Raw genomic sequence first — 22,127 nt, forward strand, 5'->3', positions numbered from 1 at the left:
AGTAAACACGATTAATTCGGGTCGTGTACCAGTGAGCAAAAATAATAATTAGCAATTGAAGGTTGTTTCTCTAATTATCTTTGCAACACATCTTTATTTATGTTTACCACAATGTTGTAAATAAAACAAAATAATATATAAAAAACCAGTCATGGGTCTTATGACCCACTCTAACCTGCTAAAGCATAGCCTCTGAGAACTGTTTCAAACGCAGCGGTGACGGCGTAAGTAAAATGGGCTTGCAGTAGAGAAAAAAAGCACAACCTTCGAGACTCACAATTACTTTCACGGTCGTTTGCGGTTTTGATGCTCGTAGTACAGTGGTTGGTTTGTGGCTTTCACATTTACTTCGACTTTGGATACGCAACTGTTAAAAGCGCGGCAGCGGTAGCAGCGGTTACTCCTCTGAATCCGAAACCACGGCGGCGGTTCTTTATTCCATGATGGCGGCAAGCCTGCGACCGTCGAAACGCGAGTGGGATTTTCCTCTTGCGTCCGTTGCGCCTGTGATACCCGACAACTGTAGCAGCATGTCATCTGATCCGACTTCAACTGAAGGCTCGCCGACTGATGCGGAAGCAGTTTAATTCGTTTCGCACGGGCCACCAAAGAAAATTGTGAAGTTCACAGGCGCCCGGAAGCTCGCCGACCTTCACGAAAGTGTGCGGATGGGTGGGTTCGCGCACCGGATGACATGCAACGATCTCCTAATACAGGTGAGCATGAAGGTTCTGCGTGTTATGGAGTGTAAAGATGATTTGGTCACTGTTTGGTTCGTATGGGCAAAATAGCAACAGTATGCGTAGCGGAAATGTCGAGCACGAGTAGTAACTGTTGAGTTGTTTCACGTTTACCTGACAGTCCGAGTGTTACGAAATTGCCCTATGTCACTTCACTGTGCTGCCAATTACAAATATTTTCGGCTCGTCGCTGACATTGACACGTGAAGCGCATACTTGCCCTTAGGAACGCATCGTTGCTCAACTTAAGTTTTTGCCTAGGGGAGAACTGGAAAGGAAACTAAACGTTTTCGGGACTTCCGTCTTCTGAAAACTTTTGCGGTTGGGTTACTACTGATTTGAGCTCAGGTGTGCAATCGCTACCCTATTAGATGGGGAAAGGTGAAGTACTAACAGCTTCAAACAATGTAATGGTGCTTTAATTTGTGTAACCGGTCGTAGTATGCCATAATCTGCAAATTTCTGTAGCATTTAACCAATAAACAGACAAGACGAGGAAAACAGGAGTGTTGTCTGCCTTGTTATTTGTTTGCTGCAGTAATCCTGCAGTAATAAAGTTAAATTCAACCAACCCAGGAAAAACATTCATTGACATTTTCTGCAACAGGACTATGAAAACGTTGTGCAATCAACTATATGGTTCCATCTTTGGGAAATCATCTATTCCTATATACTGATTGTTGCTGGCATTGCTAAATAAGCTCAAACTTGTTTGCTCAATGTGTCCTGCACTTAGCTCACATATGGGCCGCAGGATTAGTGTTGTGCTGTGCTGTTATGGCTTTAAATAACAAACCTATTTGGGACACTACAGCAACCATAGAAAAAGGATAAAAATTAATCAATGCCTGTTCGGTGTCCACTGGTTCAAACCTACTGATAAACCACAGGTGTATGCTTTCAGGTCAAAGATCGGTTCCCGTGCTATGTCAACATGAATGAAAGCGCAGCAGTGCATGATGGGGCGTTGATTAACTTATTCGTCTCCCAAAGCCACTCTGAAGCATCAGAGGCACCAAAACAGCGGTATGCTTATCCGTATGTCTTATCCAATCTGTACTCGTTAACTCTATGACTAAAGTCTGTCATATGCTGGAAGGATAAAATAACGGTATTTGAGCAATACTTTAAAGGGGTCCTGAAACACTTTTCTAAGTAATCATAGAATATCATCACTATTAAATTACGTCACCTCAAAAATTTCCTCCCACAAAAGTTTTCGAATCCTTCAAGTACAAGTGAAGTTAGACATAATTATCGCACCGATAAGTGGTTTTTTGTCTCCTTTCATTTCCACTAGCATGCTGGAAGCTGCACAGGGGAGTTGGCAAGGGGGCACAAGGAAGCAATGCCCCGTTGCTGTCCGTAGGGTGAACGCAAGGCGGCTCGTGGCGGCCGCAATTTCTATGCTGCGCTTTTCATCTCTGAAGCCATGCGCAGCAGCGTGCAGTCGTCATGTTCAGAAAAGCAGTGCAAAGGTGAAATGGCTGTTTTGTCTTTTTGAGGTCAAATACATATATATATATATATATATTTTGTTTATTTAACTCAAATGAGCAATAATGGTATTAATGAGAATGTTCTTGCGATCACGAAATCAGCCAATAGCTGTTGTGGGTCTAGCTGCTTGCGATGACACTGCATAACAACTATGCTTAAGTGAGAGCAACCAATTTTTAACTGCTTTTGCACGAGATTGTGAATTCTCTGCTGCATGTCGTGTAATATTTTGTTCACATTCCCACAGGAGCCTCGTTAACAGAGTGGCAATGCTTTCTTACTATGCACAAAATGTTTCAGGGCCGAATGAAAGCTTTGTTACTAATGAAAAGGCATTGAGATGTTTAGATAGAAAGATAATGAGGTTAGCCAGTGTAGACTGGCTGCACTTGGGCTCGAAAAGTGCAATGTGCTCAATGCCTTCTGGGCTGAGAATGCTCTCGACCAGTGTCTATAGAGCGTTCGGGTATTTTGAAAATTGTGGGTACAGCTGTTAGGGGGGGGGGGGGTTAGACGTTAGGCCCAAACCCTAAATTTCTGATTTTGCGTTGTACTGATAGCACATGTTTATAGCTTTCAAAAAATATAAAACACTTGGCTATATGCGACTTCTAAACGACTTATTTAATTCATTATATGTGTAGCGTCGACTGTAACGTGGGCATGACCTGACGTCGAGACTTAAGATGATATGAAGTTTCCATCGTATAAAAACGTCTTGCATTAGACAGTATTTTTGGTGTTGGTTTGTGACTTTTTTCTTTTTGTAATGCATTTTACAGCCCTTAGGGAGCTCTTTGTAGCTCTCATGCGTTCCTCTTGCTTTTGTTTATGTTGGTGTGTGCTTTTCGTAGGGCACGTCACATCTGTGAAGGACCTATTTCATGCCTTTTAGTGTTGCTGATGAGGAAAACACATACATTGATACGAAATTGAAAGTTTTATTGCAACCGCTGCCGTGAAAGCGTACTAAAGCATCTGGAGGTCACTCCTGTACATTTTTGTTTTTCCATGTGGATGCTATCAACAGACTCATGGCGGGTAAAAAAGCAATTTCAAGCTAAAGCTGAAGCATAACAGCACTGAAAGGACTGCAGAAAGAGAGGGAAAGACTACTGGTAAAGTTTAGTATGAAGATGACTAATCGTGGGATGTATTGATTAAGCAAGTAATTTGACACATCTATTCGCACATTTCTCAGAATGCGATGTTTCGACTTAGTCCCTTTTTCTAAAAAATCAGCTGGGCGTTCGTGAACTAAATTTTGTGTACATGTCAGCTAGTGCCTCGTACAACTTTTCAACTGGAAGGAATATCTGCATGCTCATGGAACTTTAGAAAACAAATAAAATGCATGTCATATAGTGGCAATTAGTGACATGCTGTACACTCACGATAATTGATCAACAACTAGCTTAATCAGCCGCCCTACTAATTTCTTATACAAGATGCTTCTTCAAATTGGTATTCATGGCTAATTTTCCCTTGTGTGCATTTCTTAGTAGTAAACTCATTTGAAGTAATAAAATTCTTTTATAATCTGTTTTGGTGAAAGTATTGTTAGAGTGTGAACTCTGGTCATCATCATCCGTTTATCTTGGCTATTGCAGGTCCAAAGGACATACTGTTACCCCTCTCCTGTGTCAAACCCATCCGATAAATTTTATAACCTCTGTCTCGTCATGCACCTAATGCTTTCATAGTGCAGTTAACCGAACAAATTCTCCCATCTGATGAATCACAGTTCACCTGGTGGATATTTCATGGAAATGGTTGCACTACAGTGCTGTTGCATATTGTTTTTTTTGTATATTGTTTTATGTAGAAGGTTTATGCACACTTTTGTAAACATCAGGTACCCGAATAAGCTGTACAACATTGCTGCAAGGTGCCTTGGTAAACCAGTACCCAGCCCTGAGGAACAGATTGGACTCTGGCTATGTAAGAGCATTTCCTTGTAAATTTCCTTCATTTTGATTTCTTTGGCACATTTAAAGGTTAAAATATGCTGTCAAAGTCTTTCTTAGCACTTCGTAATGTTTATGGCCATTGTTTCTCGCAACTGTTCTCGTCTGTGTGCTTGTCATTGAGTATACATGCTGTGATCTATAAGCTTTGCAGCCTGACTAAATTTGAAGATGCCAAAAGCAGCTCTGCATCTGAGGTGCAATACGGCCACCTTCTGTAAAATTAATTGCATGCTCAGCTAAATATACAATTGGTTGATCAATATATTTTGTACCTGTAGTCATTTATGCATAAAACTTCAATCAGTTATTTCTGTAACTATGATGACTAGCCTGATCTCACTTAAATGTTCCTGCTACAGGTTGAATTTTTTTTCGGCTGAGTTTGCTTTGTATGTACAGAAAGTTTGGTTAAATTTGGAGGACACACAGTCATGAGTGAAAGGAATAAAGTGATGTTGGTCACAAGCTATTTTTCAGCAATAATTAAGGAAGCCACAATGCTATTTGAATATGAAACTTATTCCCAGTGAATAGCTTCTGTTGACTGCCAAGGAACTGTGGAGTGCAGTACAGCAGCAGTATGGTAGCAATGTAAGATCTGCTCACAATTGATTGTTTACATGGTGTTGAATTGAAACGTGCTACTGAGTCACGAGAAAGCACAGCAGAAAGGAAACAGATGATACCATTTTTTTATTGTAGCTCGTTCATGCATTTCACTTCGACATGTATAATGAACTACGGTAGCCCCAAATTCAGATGGAAACAGCGCTAAGGATACAAAGTGAAAGCGCATTGAGGAAATTACACGTTGCACTGAGTATTTTTTCTATGCGTCCTCACATAAGCCAAGTGTGTCCACCTGAATAGGAGTAACAAACTAGCAGATATGTTCACATTACCTTGGCCCATCCTTAAGCTTTCTGAAGTTAGCATTACATAATTCTAAGGAAACTATAACTTGAATCAGTGCCTGTACAGAATGTTTTTCAAATACGTAGTTATTGCTAGTTTTTCTTAAACAAACAAAAAAGAACAATGTAATATAATGAACAAGGTTTTCATGTTTGGTCCAACCATTGAAAGGCCAAGTGAACCACAGCGGAAATTAAATGTGGTTTTATTGAACTGTAGAAGTCATAAAAAAATATAAAAAAGATAACTTGCCACTGGTGGGAGCAAACCCCACATCTTGCAAATATAGCATGCAATAGTCTACTCATTGAGCTGTGGTAGTAGCTGTCCTCTCATTCACATTCTTGTGGATTTGTGTATGTGTACTAAATGTGGCCCAGCACCAAACTCATAATCATGGCAGAAGATGTGGCACATACATTTACCTGCAACCATCGCAAAGGGGATGACCCTTAGGAGCAGGCAGCAGGCCTATAAGTCTTTGCATTCATAACAGCATTGATGCCTTCAGGTAGCATACAGTGCCATCTGCCTGCTCTTAAATGTCATGTACCACATGACGCCTACGGTTCAACGAACATGCTGCAGCGTCAGCCATGGCCTTGAGTGGTGCTAACAGTTCCAGGGCCATATCTAATAAACATAACAAATGCGGAATGAGGTGAATGGGAGAATAACCTCCATCGTGCTTAATTGATACAGGCTCACATGTGTAATGCATATGACGTGGGTTTGCCCCCGCAAGTTGTTTTTTGCCTACTTTCTTTTCCAATGTTTAGTTATTTTACATTTCAATAAAATCACATTTAATTTACCCTGTACTTTCCGTGGCCTAATTATCTGTTGGCTGCATACAATCTTGATTAACAAAAATCTGGCCCATTTGTTCCACCTATTCATGTTTGACCCACTTGCAGTACACTTCCATAAACATCACCCATTAAATAGCCGAACACATCTTGCGAATATCCTTTTTTGTAGATAGCTATATGCAGTTAGCTGCTTATAGCTGTATATACCTACACACGAGACCCTGATCGTGAGAAGAAATTTACAGAAAAAAAAATTGGATTAGAGTGCATATGGCAGGCATTGTCAAATGCTTACTGGGAGCTTACCACTGCCGTTGAAAAGTGTACAATCATTGCATTCTACCAGTGCTAACATATGGGCCAGAAACTTGGAGGTTAACAAAGCTCGAGAACAAGTTAAGGACCACACAAAGAGCGATGGAACGAAAAATGTTAGGCCTAACGTATCAGAGAGCAAACGGGGATAGCCGATATTCTAGTTGACATTAAGAGGAAGAAATGGAGCTGGGCAGGTCATGTAATGCGTAGGATGGATAACCGGTGGACCATTAGAGTTTCAGAATGCATACCAAGAGAAAGGAAGCGCAGTCGAGGATGGCAGAAAACTAGGTGGGGTGATAAAGTTTGGTAATATGCAGGCAAAGGTTGGAATTGGCTAGCGCAAGACAGGGGTAATTGGAGATCGGAGGGAGAGGCCTTCGTCCTGCATTGGACATTTATATAGACTGATGATGATGATATGCAGTTACTATTTATTCACTACCCATTCAGCATTGAATTGTGCCACCGAAATTCCCTAAGTGGACTGCTGTATGATTGTATGAATCTTATAAGCTGTTGCTGCTGGCAGTTTTATACTTGCTAGTTTACTTAATTACAAGCAGCGAAATTGGTCAGCAGCTGCAGCCCTTTCACTGCTGTAATTTTTCTCTTCAGATGCAAAAGGCGTGAGCGCCATCATGGTTCTACCATTTCTTGTGAATGAGCGAGGGGACGACATGTTCACAAAAATGGTTAGAACTTTGAGCTGCTTACACGACCAAGTACACAGTGTCAGTATGAGGCAATTGTCAATATGTACAGGGCCCGGAATATTTCGCTGCGCCTGTTCAAAGAAAGGTTTTGCACCCACCGCTACACCGTTCTTGCTCAAGTTTTGCGAAATGATTGCATTTTGGGGGCTGCTTCGTTTAGTATGACATTTACTACAGTTAATTGCCTGGTATTAATAAAAAAGTGCAAATTTGCCTTCGCTTGTGGGGATGCGAGCTGCTGCGGCGATGGCGCTGCCATAAACATGTGTCGCCGCCTGCCGGCAGCTGCAGAATGCAGGCGATCAGGGACGTTTGCAGTGTGTTCATGAGCGGGCAACACACAGTAAACCCAGTGGTAAACATCCTTGACCGGCTGCTTTTTGCAGCTGCCGGCAGGCGGCGACACAGGTTTATGCCAGCGCTGTCGCCGCAGCAGCTCGCATCTCCGTAAGTGAAGAAAAATTTGCACATTTTTCTTAAAAACCAGGCAGTTAACTTTGGTAAGCGTTATAATAAACGAAGCCGACCCCAAAATGGGATTGTTCTGCAAAACGTGAACAAGAACAGTGTAGCGGTGAGCGCAAAACCTTCTTTTGAACATGCGCAGCATAATATTCAAGACCCTGTATAACTGTGGGGAAATTTCAGAGCTAGAAAACCACCAAGATAAACAATTGGAGTATAGCCTTAAGTTAAAATGAGATAATTTTGTTAAATTTGATTATTAAGGCTTAAGAAGCGTCAAGCAATTAATCAGTGTGTGCAGGCGCTTTATGTGTGGCATTCTATTTACTCAAATTATTAGTGGTACTTTTTGTTGGCCTTTGAAAGCAATGAAAGTAACCAGAGAAACCATTTATGCTCTCTACCTAATGGACATTATCAAAGCAATTAAATATGTCAAAGTTGCAGATCAGATCACATGACAGAGCAAATCTTGTGCAACCATCCATGGCTACACATATGATCTTGCAAAACCAAGTTATGAAAATTGAACTGCAGCTTATGGTAATCTTTTTTTTTGTAGCACAATAAAATGGGTACTTACTGCTTTTGAAGTAAAAGATTAGAACTGTTCTAATTTTCTGGTAATATAACAAACCATTTTTGCCTACTTCAAACAGAAATTAGCAATTTTGGTCTCTTTCTCTGCGTGATTTTTCATGTCGGCAAAACTTACCTAAAATAAAAGTCAGTTCTTTAAAACCTTGTCGCAGAGCAACCCGTGTTGTTTTTGTGCACCAACAATTTATGTATTTATATGTTTGCTTTGCAGACGCCAGGACAGGAGTTTGCCCACGCCACATTGCTGTACACTGGCGACAACCGCATCTCTTCCAAGGCCCTGTGTGTGAAGTGTGGATATGTATGTGTAGATGTATTGGACTTCACTTCCGGTGTAACGGGGTTATTTTTATTTTCCATGTACTGGGGCTTTCAACATCGAATACATCAGCTCTGCGGAGCAGACACTCTCATTGCTGCAACACATGAGTGAAACGAAAACGACAAAACTAGGCGCCAAGTCCCAACAGCTTTAATAGCACGGTTAACTGCTACAACTAACAAAATCACAGCCAGTGCTGAGCAGGCTGAGAAATCTGACTAAGCTGCTAAAGTCATCTTGAAATGCACCTTCCTGTATGCACTTAGCCTTTTTTGTTTCTTTTTTTTTTTAACGCTCGGGCTATTTTGGTGTTCGTAGCCTTGGATTATGCAGCTGAGTAATACTGCCAATAGCTAGTCAAACCTCGAAAACTTTATTGTGTTTAAATGTTATTCATAGTTTCTGTATTGTGGGACATAAAGCAAACACTCACCAATAATATTTAAAAAAATAGTGAAATTACAAGAAATTGTATTTCGGAGCCAGTATGGGTCCTTTGTTCCCAAATGACAGCAGAGGCAATGGTTTGGTTCTGTACAGGTGAGATGGCGGAGAGCGCATGCATAGATGACAGGCAGATTATCGTGTGACCTTCCTATCGCTTAGCACGTCATCTGAATATGCAGTGATTTTAGTAGTAATTGCATCGCTAATATTGCAGTGGCAATTATCGATGCCTAGTGCTAGTGTATAGAAGGCCCTGTTTTCTCTTGGTGTTCGGATAATGCGTCGGAAACAAGGTTGCTTTTAAAGAGCTAGTGCTTATCCTGCTTTGGGTGCTTCTTAACGTTGCCAGATTGACAGTGAATTACATTTTTTGCATGTGAATATGTACATGGAGCCAAGTTAGTTCAATCTTCCAAAGGGGTCCTTCATGTACACCAGTTCATCACATAGGTTGCTGGAAGGGACATGTGCCACCCTACCATTGCAGTCATTCAACACTCTGGCAAAAGTCTCGCTCATGCCACATGCATACAGGATGGTAGCACACTTGCTTTTCTTACTTACCACTTAGCGGATGGGCGCTGAGGCACGATGTTCTTGCTCACTTGGCAGTTTTAGCGGCTGGCCATTACATTGCGTGTCATTTAGCATCAAGATCAACTCTGCTTTTTGCCTTGTATGACTTGAGCAAAGACCGAAAAGCGAGGTTACTAGTGATGAGGCGGCCAACCTTTGTGGCCCTTGTGGTGTACAGAAAGAACATCTAGGTATTTTAACATGTGTGGGTTTGCGATGAACCCTCGTGGCAAGGCCATTGGTGATTCGTTCCTTGAGAACATCAATGGATGCAGTGTACCTCTTCTCTCAGGCTCTTCGTGTGCTGTAAACTGATGCTTTCCTTACAAAGTTAAATGCTTTTTGTGATTGCTATATGTACTCTCACTAAAGGTCACTGTGATGTGCGCATATTTTATTGAATAAAATTTGTACATGTTTTAACTGTTGTGTTGTTCTTTCAGATCTGAACCGAAGCAGATCGAAATTTGACGCAAACACGGAGGCAGTGCTAATGGAGAGAGAGAGAATAAACTTTATTGTACGAAGAGTGGTTGGTGTGGTTATTCTCGGGTGGAGCCCTCTTGTAGAGCCCCACTGGCCGCGGCGGCTCGCCGGGCCTGGTCCAGGGTCGCCAGTTGGCTTCCCAGTGCCAGCTCGGAAAGTCGTGCCTCCCAAGACCACGTTGTGAGTGTCTGTGATGAGCTCACCAGCCTGGATACTGCCTCGGCTGGGCGTTCCGTACACTGGTATGTAATGTGTGTCAGTGTGGCTGTGTGGTCGTTGCACCAGGGGCATACACTGGTTGTGTATACCTCTGGAAACATCGCGTGCAACCTTGATATGTGCGGGTAAGTGTTGGTTTGAAGGCGGCGCCAGTCCCTGGCTTGTTGGCTGCTTAACTTGGGATGTGGAGCAGCGTACTTTCGTCTGGTCAGGCGTTGGTCCTCCAAAATCTGCCTGCTCGTGATGGGATCTTCATGGTGGTTTGTGAGGGGCCTCGAAGGGTCTTCTGTGGCTCGGCCAGCAAGTCCGCGAGCTACACAGTCGGCCTCCTCGTTGCCTTCGAGGCCTGTGTGCCCTGGGCACCAGACGATCCCATGGTCCTCAGTCAGCGTGGGGCCCAGGATATCGGTGACGCACCTGGGAAGTGTGCCTCTAATATATAACCGACAGGCGGCCTGTGAATCCGTCAGGATATATGCGGAGCGACCTCTTCGTTCTGCTTCTTTGATTGCGAGGGCTATGGCTGCTGCCTCTGCGGTGGCGCTTGATCTGGTGCGTATAGATGCGCAGGCCACCACTTTCTTTTGGTTAGCTACTGCCGTTGCGTATGCCGGTTGTCTGGGGCCTTGTGGTGTTGTGGAGTAAAGGCTAGCGTCGGTGAAATAAGTATCAGGATCGTTCCTTCTCAGGAGGAGTTTTCGTGCTCGTGCTTGCCGGCGCTTTTGGTTGTACAGCGGATGCATGTTTTTGGGGACCGGTTCCACGATGATGCGAGCCCGTAGGTGCATCGGTACGATGACTGTGTCGTCTCCGCAGTATTGGGGGGTGAGCGGGTATCCCAATCTTTGCAGTAGTTTTCTGCCCTGGTGTGTGGTGTTGAGTCGTTCTCTTTGTGCGATTAGCGTTGCGGCTGCCAGTTCTTCATATGTGTTATTTATGCCTATCGACATGAGCCTGTCTGTGCTCGTGTAATTCGGAAGTTGGAGTGCAGCTTTGTATGCGATTCTTATGAGCTTGTCGATGTTTTCTATTTCGGTCTTGCGTGTAGCTTGGAAGGGCAGAGCGAAGGTGATTCGGGTGAGGACGAAGGCCTGTACGAGGCGTAATGTCTCGCCTTCTGTCATCCCATCTTTACTTCTTGCTATTCTAGCTATGAGGGTTGTAATACTTTTTACGGTGTGTTTGAGTTTGTCTATTGCCGTCTTTACGCTGTTATTTTCTTGTATGTGCATGCCCAGGATTCGTGCTACCGGGGTTCTGTTGATGCATTGTCCGGCAATCGTCAGGTGAAGTGGGGGTGCACGGTTGGACTGGGTGCGCGGTGGTCTTATCTGCAGGTATTCCGATTTTTTGGGGGCGCAGGTCATACCTGCCGCCTGAAGGTAGCTTTGAATCTTGTCTATAGCGTTTTGCAGGACATCTTGCCGTTCTCCATAGGAGCCCTTTGTTGCCCATAGTGTAATGTCGTCCGCGTAAAAGGCACAGCCCAGGTTCGGTATATCCTCGAGTTGTAGGACTAGCTTCCGGAGCCCGATGTTAAACAGGAATGGTGACAGGATGGAACCCTGGGGCGTGCCTTTCAGTGGAAGTTCGTATGGTGGTGAGTTGGTTCCGCCCATGCCAATCTGTGCCTTGCGATTGCCAAGGAATATTGATGCATAATGGAATATGCGTTCACCGCATCCAATGGCTGTGAGGCCGTCTAGTATGGCAGAGTGCGTGATGTTGTCGAAGGCTTTTTCGATGTCGAGGGCAAGGAGTAAGTTGTTGAGGCTACCTGGAGGTGGGTTGAGCACCTCCTCTTTGAGCAATAAGAATATGTCCTGGGCAGACATCCCTCGCCTGAATCCGTACATAGATGTTGGTAGGAGCCCCCGTTCTTCTGTGTATTGTTCGAGGCGAGTGAGTATGACTTTTTCAAACATTTTGCCAATACAGGATGTTAGTGATATTGGTCGCAGCTGGTCAAGGCTTCTCCGCTTTCCTGGTTTCGGTATTAGTACGATCTGGGCCATTGTCCACTCAGTGGGTAGTTTTAATGGAACATTTAGAGGTGAGACAACAGTCTTTTTTTGAGAAATTGGATGATAGGATGGCCAAGAAGTAGCACTTTTGAAACATAATGTGATGTACTTACTATGCAAGCTACACATGGATTTTTAAGTGGTATTATTCGTCATGCCCTGTTTTACATTTATCTGGTCTTTAGGCATATTAATTTTCTTCTACTGGCATCGATGTTGTATCATTGCTTTGATATGGTGAAATTTTAAATTTGTCGTTAATTATCAATATTGAAATTTAATTATTCTGCCCATGTATGCCTCCATGGCATATTGAAATAAACAAGCCCTTTGTCATGGCAAAGAAATAACATTCTTGTTCAAGAAATAAATTTTTTTCTCAAATACCTGAAATGCTATATTACATAACATTGGACATGTTAGCGCTGTTCAGTTTGCCTTGTACACCACATTCCCCCCCCCCCCCACAAAAAAAAAAACAAACATGCTGGATGTTGCAACTGACTCAAGGTTGGCCATTGATTCCAATTTAGCAAATCAGATTGCTGTCTTATTTGAGGTTATTACATATGATAGTGAAATTTTGGCTCTTGGTGTTTAACTCTTTGTGATGCTATGTGCTAACTGTTTTTTTCGTTGTCGCCTTAAAAAAGACAAGTCCACGTGTCGAAACGTTGGCTCATGCTTTCATCTTGTTCTCATTTTGCTCAGTGTTCTTTTAGTTGTTTATAGTTTTGCAGTTTATTATAACATCTAATGGTGGCTGAGAGCTGCTGAATAGCTACGCGTTTGTTGCTTACACAAATTAAAATCTATATGTAGCGAGCTTCCATATTAGCTTAGAGATAGTCATTTGACTCCCCAGGCAGAGGTCACAGCAGCTGCTGTGAAGGGTCTGGTTGAGTACCAGGAGCTAGTTTCACCAATTGTTACCATGGTAGTCATGTACACCACCATTGTCAGTCAATTGACTACCCTAGGAAGGGTCATGGTTGCCATTGCAAAGGGGTTCCATTGACTACCAAGAGGTACTTGCATCGACCACTAAGGTAATTGCATCAACTCTTGCCATGGTAGTCATGTACACCACCATTGTTTGTCAGTTGTCAAATGACTACCCTAGGAAGGGTCATTGTTGCCATTGCAAAGGGGTTCGGCTGACTACCAAGAGCTACTCGCGTGGACCACTGAGGTAGTCGCATCAACTACTGCTTTGGGAGTAATACATACTCCTCAGTGCTCCTTGAGGGAGAGAGTCACCGGTACTGCAAGAGAGTCGCTGGTACTGTAATTCCAAGAGAGTCTATGTTACCACCCAAAAAGTGGTCATATGTGTGACGAGCAGATACACCTCAAAAAGAGTCGGTTGAGACTACCTTTTTTTTAAGAGTGTAGAGGAGACACCACTAGCCTCAAATGAATTCACTTTATTTTTGACCTCCACAAGGGAATCATGACATATTCAATAAACCCCATACTACTAACGAATGAGGCTTCGGCTTCTTTCGAACTGCAGCTATACGGTCCAAAAGGCATATTTCACTAAAAAAAGTTGGGCCGAGCAGCCTGTGTCAGTTCGCCAAACAGATTCGTAATGTCTGTTCCTTAAGAAACAAGCAGCAGTAAATTGCACAAGTGAGATGAACGTGTAGCACGAAACCGTGAAAAAATATTGGTGCATTTCGTTGCGTATTCTGCAAATAGCTGCAAGCCTGATTTTCCTTTACCTAAATTACCGTCACTTAAAATTAACCAATGAAGAACGGCCTAATTTTAAGAAGCAAGTGGTACTGGTTGAATCGAAACTGCAGTGTCGGGTCCTCGTGTTACTGCCGAGCGTTTCCGTGAAGAAATGAAAAATGAGATATTATACCATGAGCTACTCGTCATAAGCAAACACGGTTTAATGGGTTAAAATCAAGGTAAATGTAACATTCACATGTAGCAGACAGTGACATGCTCGTTGCACCACTCCAGGTATGGTATCCTAACTGGATTCTTATGTGCTATGTTTTTGCGTTTATGCTTTTATTAGTTACGTGCTATTTATGCTTTTTTATTAGTCCCTCAATCAGCAAAGTCTAGATCCGCGCATGAAAAACACCCAATGGGCTGGTTTGAGCTCCTTCAGCTGGCACTGCAGCGTTGCCCTTGAGAAATAAATTGTTGTCTAGGAAATAAGTTCTTTGAATAAGTTTGGCGAATGAAGACGTCATAAAATGTATTTCTGATGACCGTCATAAGTATACAAGCGCAGGGAACGACAGCGAACCAACGGAAACACAGCAGAAGGCGCCCGAACGGCATCAGACGACAGGCGCGAGTCCGTGCCCTGACGTCACGCGAGTGGCGCTCGCAGCGCCCCTGTAGGTCGTTCTCGGGGCTAATAGGGCCTCTTTGGTGCGGAGAGAAGCGCTTGCGTGGCTCAGTGGTAAAGTGTCCGACCTGGGCTCGATCCCGGCGGAGACCAGGTACTTTTTGTAGCGTTAGCTACACTGGCCTAGCCAAGCCCGTTTCGCGCGGCACATCAAGAGCCGTGCTGCGCATGCGCAAGGATCAGTGATGTCACACGGCTTGCGCACCGGAGCCGGCACCTCTCGCGCACTCTGCCGCCGCCGCGCGCGACTCACCGCCGCCGGTCTGCGCATTCCAGAGGAGTGACGTCGTAGCCGTGGTAGACGCACTGGCGCCGGCGCGCGCTCGCTGTGCAGTCGCCGTCTGACACTGCGCTGGAGCCGCTGCGCTTCTGACTGGCGTTTGCCAGTGTGCTATAGCCATGGAGAAGGAGAGCGCAAATGCTGCCCAACAGCGCAGAACGGAGAAGCTTGACTCATCGGATCCCGAAGTAGTTGCCTGGCAATGAGCGGTTGAGCGTAGGAATAATGAACAGAAGAAGGCTAAACGTGCTGCGGAGACACTGGAGCAAAGGGACGAACGTCTAGCAAAGCGGCGTCGCCAGGAGGCTGAGCGACGTGCCCGACCACCCCTGCAGCAACAACAAAACGCCGTCGATGACGTCAAGGCTCGCCGATCGACTGAATATACTGTGAAACTCAGCGAAAGCGCCAGTGCGACTCGGACCTTCCAGACGGACTTCGTAAACAATCCGTTTGGATATGTGTGCGACGTGTGCGAAAGACTATGGCACATGAAAGACTTGACGCCGCTGAGTAGTGCCATGCGTGAAACGTTGAGTTTAGCGGCGCCCCCTCAGTGGCCTGAAACCGTGGCGCGGGATTGTACAACGTGCAAGAACTTTCTCGTTAAGCAGAAGATTCCACTCGTTAGCGTTACCAATGGGTATCGTTACCTGCCCATGCCGCCAGGTGTACCGGTTCTGAACGATGCGGCCGATTTAGCTCACGCTACGTATATCCTGGCATAGCCGAGCTAAGCCACTGCTAATTTTTTTTCCGCATTTCGAGCGATAGCGGTTACGCGGCGGCGGTGGCGGCGGACAATAACGCGAACCGAAACGGCCATTAGAATGAGCCCATAATAGCTTACGCTGTAAAAGTGTAAAATCATTGCATTCTACAGGTGCTAACATATGGGGCAGAAACTTGGTGGTTTAACAAAGAAGCTCGAGAACAAGTTAAGGACCGTACAAAGAGCGATTGAACGAAAAAAATATGTCGCAGTTTCACCCGAAAGGCGAAGCATCAATGGCGACAGCAACTTAGTAGAGAGCTATACGGTGTAAGGATAGTAGTTTTACCAGCTGTATAAACTTGGACATGCAGCAGCACCCACAACGCGCAGAACTGTTGTCGACGCCATCGCCGTTTTGCGCGCGTTCGCACCGAACGCGCGCGGCGTTGGTGACTGTTGCCAGGGCCTCCGGGGGCGGCTCGGAGGTTTTCGACGAGATCAGAACGGGAAACTCGTCGAGCAGCTTCGGAAGTCTTTACCACCTTCTCGCCTCGCAACGTTTTTATATAAATACACATTGGGTGCCACAGCTAAACGTCGCCACCCCTCCCTCCCTCTCTCCCGCCCGCCTACGGCCTTTCGCGCGACGGAAGAAATCGTGTTTGCTCTCCGCCGTTCGTTCGCTCTCCGTTAAAGCGCGCGTCCCTCGCGCACATACAGCATACGGCGCGCGGCGACGATTTCATCGCCGTTGACGTCATACGGAACCTCACGGCTACGGCGACGCCTACGGCAGAAATCCTCTATGACTGTCCATATAATTGCTATCGCAATAAAATGTTAGGCCTAACGTTAAGAGACACAGAGCGGTGTGTATCAGAGAACAAACGGAGATAGCCGATATTCTTGTTGACATTAAGCGGAAAAAGTGGAGCTGGGCAGGCCATGTAATGCGTAGGGTGGATAACCGGGTGGACCATTAGGGTTACTGAATGGATACCAAGAGCAGGGAAGCGCAGTCGAGGACGGCAGAAAACTAGGTGCAGTGATGAAGTTAGAAAAGTCGCAGCCGCGAGTTGGAATCAGCTAGCCCAAGACAGGGGCAATTGGAGATCGCAGAAAGAGGCCTTCGTCCTGCAGTGGACATAAATATAGGCTGATGATGATGATGATGACATTTTATTTCATTTAGTCATTTTATACGCCCATGACGTGGCGCCATCCCCTACCCATTGGCTGTGCCGTCATCTGCCTAACGACGCACGCACTAGGCCACACGTTCAGTCAGCCAGATGGCTTCGATGTGACGTGCGCAATGACGCACGCACTATAGGCGCACCTTTAGTTAATCACAACCGTGGAGCCGCTGTGGCGTCGGGTGAGCGCGCTCGTCTCGCGCCCCGGAGGGTGGTGGTGGTGGAAACATTAATTGTCAAATGATTGAAGAAAGGGGGAAAAGCACCCTTACATCGCATGAGGCAGCCCTTAGGGGTCCGCCTTTATAGAGGATAGGACAGCCATTGAAGGGCTATCCGTTTCATGGCTGCGGCGACAATCAGGCGCTGGTCTGTAGCAGTGGAGCTAGCTGGCCAGGAAAGTCTCCCAGTGTGACTCCGCCGTGGTTTGGGATGGAGGGTGCGGAAAAGTAGGGCAAGTGAGGAAGACATGAAGAAAGTCTCCTGGTTTCCCGCAGAGCTTACAGGAGGACAAGAGCTGATCGGGGTATCGGGCATGAAGGAGAATAGGGTAGGGAGCACTACGGGTCTGGAGTCGGCGCCAGTGGGAGGCTTGGGTTAGGATTAGGGAGAGAGCCGGCGGTGCGTAAAGACGCCGGGTATCTCGGTAATGGGTAAGGATGCCTCTGAAGGTAAGCACACGCTACAGGGCTGGCGGAGGGGGTCCGACTCCAGCCCGGAAAGCAAGACCTCGGGCGAGGGAGTGGACCTCCTCGTTACCAAGGAAGCCTGCGTGTGCAGGGTTCCATATAAGGGTTACGGGGCACGTGGGGTGCCAGAAGCATAGAAGCCGGGTCGTGGTACCGGATAACAGGCCTTGGCCGAAATTTTGATAGGGCGGATTTTGAGTCGGAAAAGAATTTTAGCGGAAGAGGAGGAGATGAGAGCGAGCGCAATGGCTGCCTCCTCTGCGGTTTCGGATCAGTCTGTGATGATTAGCCTGATGCGAGTAATCGGGCCTGATTGTTAGCGACGGCTAGTACCATGCAAGAGCCCGACGAATACGTTGCCACGTCCACGTAGGCTACCTCAGAACTGCCGCCGTACTGCTTGTATAGGGCTTTGGTACGGTCTGCCCTGCGTTTCCCGTCGTGCTCGGGGTGCATATTCTTCAGGATTGGAGGAATGACAAGATGATAGTATAGGTCTGGAGACAGGGGGGCCGCCTCAGTAGAATGGATGATCGGGCCAATGCCTAGCTGACAGAGTAGAGTGCGGCCTGTCGCTGTACCCGACAAGCGTGTAAGCTGTGCTCTTAGGGTTGCTTGTTCCAGCTCCTCAAGCCTATTGTGGGCACCGAGGTTCAGGAGCCGGGCAGTCGAGGTGCTGGGGGATAGGCAGAGGGCGACTTTCGTGCAGCTCCTGAGGAGTGCGTGTATGTGGTCCCTCTCCTTCTGCTTTAGGGGAAGGTATGGAAATGCGTACGCCGTGCGGCTCGTGATGTAGGCTTGGGTCAGGCGGCAAGTGTTCCGCTCTCGTAAACCCGCGTGTAGATGTGCCACGCGCCGAATGAGACGAGTGGCTTGTTGGGTTTGTGTCCGGAGAGCTTGGGTGGTGTCGCAGCGCGCGCCGTGGGAGTGAAGGACGAGGCCCAGGATGCGAATGTTAGAGACTAGGGGAATAGGATGGTTCCCTAGCATGAGTGAGATGGAACGGCTGACGGGGTCGTGCGGCCTGGGGCGGTAGAGGAAAAGTTCTGATTTGGAAGGGGAGAAGGCTAGGCCGTGCGCGTGAACGTACGACTCAGTGATATTGAGGGCCGACAGCAGGTTGTGTTCCATGTCGGCATCACTGCCTCGGTTGGCCCAGACAGTGATGTCATCGGCATAGAAGCTGAAATGTATGTGGGAGACTTGGGAGAGTTGGTTGGGGAGTTGGAGAAGGGCTATGTTGAAGAGGATAGGAGACGGCACAGCACCCTGAGGCGTCCCCCGCGCTCCCAGTGAGACACGGGAAAGCCGGTGGTCCCCCAAGGTAAGTGTGGCTGTGCGTTGCGAAAGGAAGTCACGGATGTAACTCTACATCCGCTGGCCTACGCCTAGGGCGTGGAGGCCTTCTAGGACGGCTGCGTGGGTAAAATTGTCGAAAGCTTTTGTTAGGTTGACAGCGTGGATGGAGTCGAGGATGTTGTGTTTGAGTTGTAGAAAGACGTCCTGGGTAGACAAGCCCGGGCGGAAACCAAATATGCACGAATGAAATAGGTTAGTGTTCTCCAGATACCGGCTCAGCCGGGTCTGGAGAACGTGCTCCATAAGCTTGCCCACACAGGACGTAAGGGATATCGGACGGAGATTACTGGGTAGAAGTGGTTTGCCTGATTTGGGAAAGAAAACTACCTTAGCGTCCTTTACTTGGGGTAGGGAGGGCGCCGCGCAGGCAGCATTCATTGAAGTAGTCGGTTAGGGCTGTGATAGAGGGGGAATCGAGGTTGCGTAGCGCCTTGTTGTGCACTCTGTCTGGACCGGGAGCGGAGGACGTAATGAGGCCCTGAAGTTCTGCCCTGATTTTTGCCTCTGTGATGGGTTTATCGAGGAGGTCGTTGGGGGAGCCTGTATAGTCGGGGTGGTCTCCGGAAGATATGCGGGAAAGTGTAGAACACGAAGCGTCTGGAGGAGTTCCTGCGGGGAGGCTTCGGATGCGTGTATGAGCTTCGTCATGATCTGTGTCTGGTGTGTCTTGCACTGAGTCGAATGAATGAGACGGCGGAATAGGTTCCATGTCTGGGGCAGGCTCATGTTGTGCTCCAGCCTGTTACAGAGGGATTCCCAATTTTGGCGAGAGAGAGTCGCAACATGCGTCTCAATCTCCTTGTTGAGCTGGGTCAGCCGGCGTCTGAGTGTTGTATTCCAGCGCTGGAGCTGCCACATCCGCTCGAGTCCTGTTTTGGCTTTCCAGAGGTGCAGGAGATGAGGATCCATCGCGTCCGCAGGGCAGTCCTCTGGGAGGGGGCGAGTCACGGTGCGGACGTCGCACTAGAGCTGGTCGGACCAAGTAGATATGTCTGAGATAGTGTGTAGAGTGCGGGCTGCTCGGAAAGTGTGGAACGAGCCTCCCTTCTACGGTGCTTAGATGCCAGCGCCGGCGTTCAGGGTGGAGACAACCCCGCTGGCGCCGCCATATTGAATCACACGAGCTCAGACTCAGGTACGCTTGCGTTTATAAATAGTGTTACTCGCGGCACGCTTCCAAGTGCTTTGCCTTGATGAGGATTTTTTATCGGTATCGCATCTGCACATCTTTATAACCAATAGCCGTTAACTCGTCTAACGTCGAAGACGTAAATGTATGGCGCCGGGAACATGCCCCAAGTTGCCTAATTCAATCACATTTAATATGCCGTGTGTATGTTTGACATACGCACTATTTTTTCTTGCGCTTCGATGCTTGGTTTATAAGGTTTGCGACCTCCTGTGTGTGGAAGTTTTTCTTTTTCGCTGTTGTATTTTGGTTTACACGTCACGCATCCTTTACCGTAGCGAGCCACTCGCGCACGGCGGTTAGTTTCCCTTGCGTTGCGCGTGCTCTTCGCGTTCGTTGCAATTCTTTGACGATATCTACACGCAATTTTGCTTTTTTTGCCCGCAAAGCTGTGTGCTGACAAAATTAAGCTGGTGTAAAAATAACTGCGATGTGAAAATAACGTTTAGTTTGTGCTGTAGAGGAACATGTAACGTAACTTGTCTGTGCCAATATTGCGTAGTACACACAAGAAACCAAGCGATGCACAAAATACATTTACTTAGTAATGTCTAGTACAGTCAATCATGAAAGAGATATGTACAAGAAAAATTATATGTAATGTGCGGCGCCTGAAGGTTGTGTTGAAAGACGAGATAAAAAAAATCGCAAGGTAGGCTCGACACACACAATTCGGGATAGGCAGAGTTTTTTTTTTTTAATTTATTCATTACATGGGGGGATTTCAAGTGAGTACATCAACCTTATTACACACACTATAAATCGAAAACAAGAATACAAACAAGAAAACGCAACCGCGGGTAATAATAATCAAGATATCCAGCCAGAATACATCAGCTACCATCGAATACGTCGCATCAGCCAAACCCATCGATGGCGAGTACAGAACATTTTATAAATAACCATTAGAACACTGATAACTACATTGAAAAAATAAACAACACCGCATACATATCGCGTACAAAAACCGTAAATGAAACTAAGACAGTCAAATACAGATTAGCAATGTTTTTCACTTCGAAAATATAGTCCATGATGACGTAAGGCTGTTGACTTTAACAGAGGGCGCCCATCCTGTCGATTTCCCTCGTACTCGTCCTCTTCAAAGTGTTTCTAAGTACAAGTAAAACAAGAAAAGTGATTATTGATATGAAAAGTAGCCTTGTAAATACAGAGAACCCATTACAGTGCTTAAAAATACATTTTCGCAGAAGTAATGCTGTATTACCTCGCTTCATACGTTTCGAAGAAATGCACAGGCTACAACAGACACCATGCCAGAAAGCGCCGAAACATTTTGGCCCCATGATGCCCCTTAACTCTACTACACCTGGGCATACCGTGCACAGGCATTTAATGACCGTCACAGTACCCACTACGATCGGCAATGAGCACGAATGACCATCGGCTTACGAGCGCCACGCTACAAATATATTCGTCTAAAAAATCAGCTATATAACGTAACAACCTGAGATCCCCAAGATATCTGCTGAGAAATCAGAGAAATTCACAATGCTTCGCTTGCCAAGTACACAACAGCCGCTCTCCCCAGAAGAAGCACTGCGTTATTTAGTCCTAAATAACCAGTAGCGAAAAAAGAAACTGAGAAAAAAAAAGAAACAAGAAACAAGAGACACACACGATGTGTGCTTCCCGTGATAAAGTAAAATAGGTGGTTTACATCACGATTTGTAGCTAATGTAAGGCTATTTCACGGCGAAGCATTTTCGTCAGTCCTTAAAATAAGGGTGCTACTCGGATAGACGGCGCCGATCAAAACGGCAAAACCCTATGCGACGCGCGCTCGCAAACCATAGGCTACTAGACAGCATCGGTGCAGTGCTTAGTTCGTGAGCGAACGTAGGTACGTGAGCGAGGATCAGAGAATACTTTCTTATTTAAATGAAAAACACGGTGCGATAGTCTAAACTTTCTTGACACTTACCTGGCAAATGTAGGAGCTATCCGTTGCCTTCCAGTGATACCGCTTTACTTGGGTTTCCCATCTCTTCCTTCGCTCAGGGTCCCGGGGGAAGCGTAAACAACGAAGCCCTTTACGCGTCGATCCGGTGCACTTGGGGAAACAACAGCCCGTCATGTAGACTCGATGCACTTGACAAGCCTGTCATTCATGCGGCTGAACACTGTCCAGCAAGTATAACCGTCAGCGAAGCATCCGCGCGCACTGTGTCTCGAACTAAGCAACCGCACC

At 46.2% G+C, this 22,127-nt stretch overlaps 2 protein-coding genes across 3 annotated transcripts in view; one reads left to right on the plus strand and one right to left on the minus strand.

The window, feature by feature from the left end:
- Positions 1-453: 453 nt before the first annotated feature.
- LOC119448321 (uncharacterized) lies at positions 454-9,241 on the plus strand. Of its 2 annotated transcripts, XM_049666821.1 has the most exons (5): positions 454-716; positions 2,041-2,218; positions 4,096-4,181; positions 6,874-6,950; positions 8,248-9,241. In XM_049666821.1, the coding sequence occupies exons 2-5, from the start codon at positions 2,196-2,198 to the stop codon at positions 8,467-8,469; spliced, it is 408 nt and encodes a 135-aa protein (XP_049522778.1). In that variant the 5' UTR covers positions 454-716; positions 2,041-2,195; the 3' UTR covers positions 8,470-9,241. The 2 variants fall into 2 exon arrangements, 1 of the variants encoding a protein (XP_049522778.1); XR_007466694.1 differs by lacking the exon at positions 6,874-6,950.
- An 8,119-nt stretch (positions 9,242-17,360) lies between these two features.
- Positions 17,361-22,127, minus strand: part of LOC125945030 (uncharacterized) — a 29,170-nt gene continuing 24,403 nt past the window's right edge. The window contains exons 3-4 of the mRNA XM_049666582.1: positions 17,949-18,701; positions 17,361-17,446 (exon numbers count right to left, since the gene is read on the minus strand). Of these exons, the coding sequence (XP_049522539.1) occupies positions 17,361-17,446; positions 17,949-18,701 (839 nt within the window). The remainder of the gene's footprint in view (positions 17,447-17,948; positions 18,702-22,127) is intronic.

Source organism: Dermacentor silvarum, chromosome 4 (assembly GCF_013339745.2).
Source record: "Dermacentor silvarum isolate Dsil-2018 chromosome 4, BIME_Dsil_1.4, whole genome shotgun sequence".
NCBI classification, from domain to species: domain Eukaryota; kingdom Metazoa; phylum Arthropoda; class Arachnida; order Ixodida; family Ixodidae; genus Dermacentor; species Dermacentor silvarum.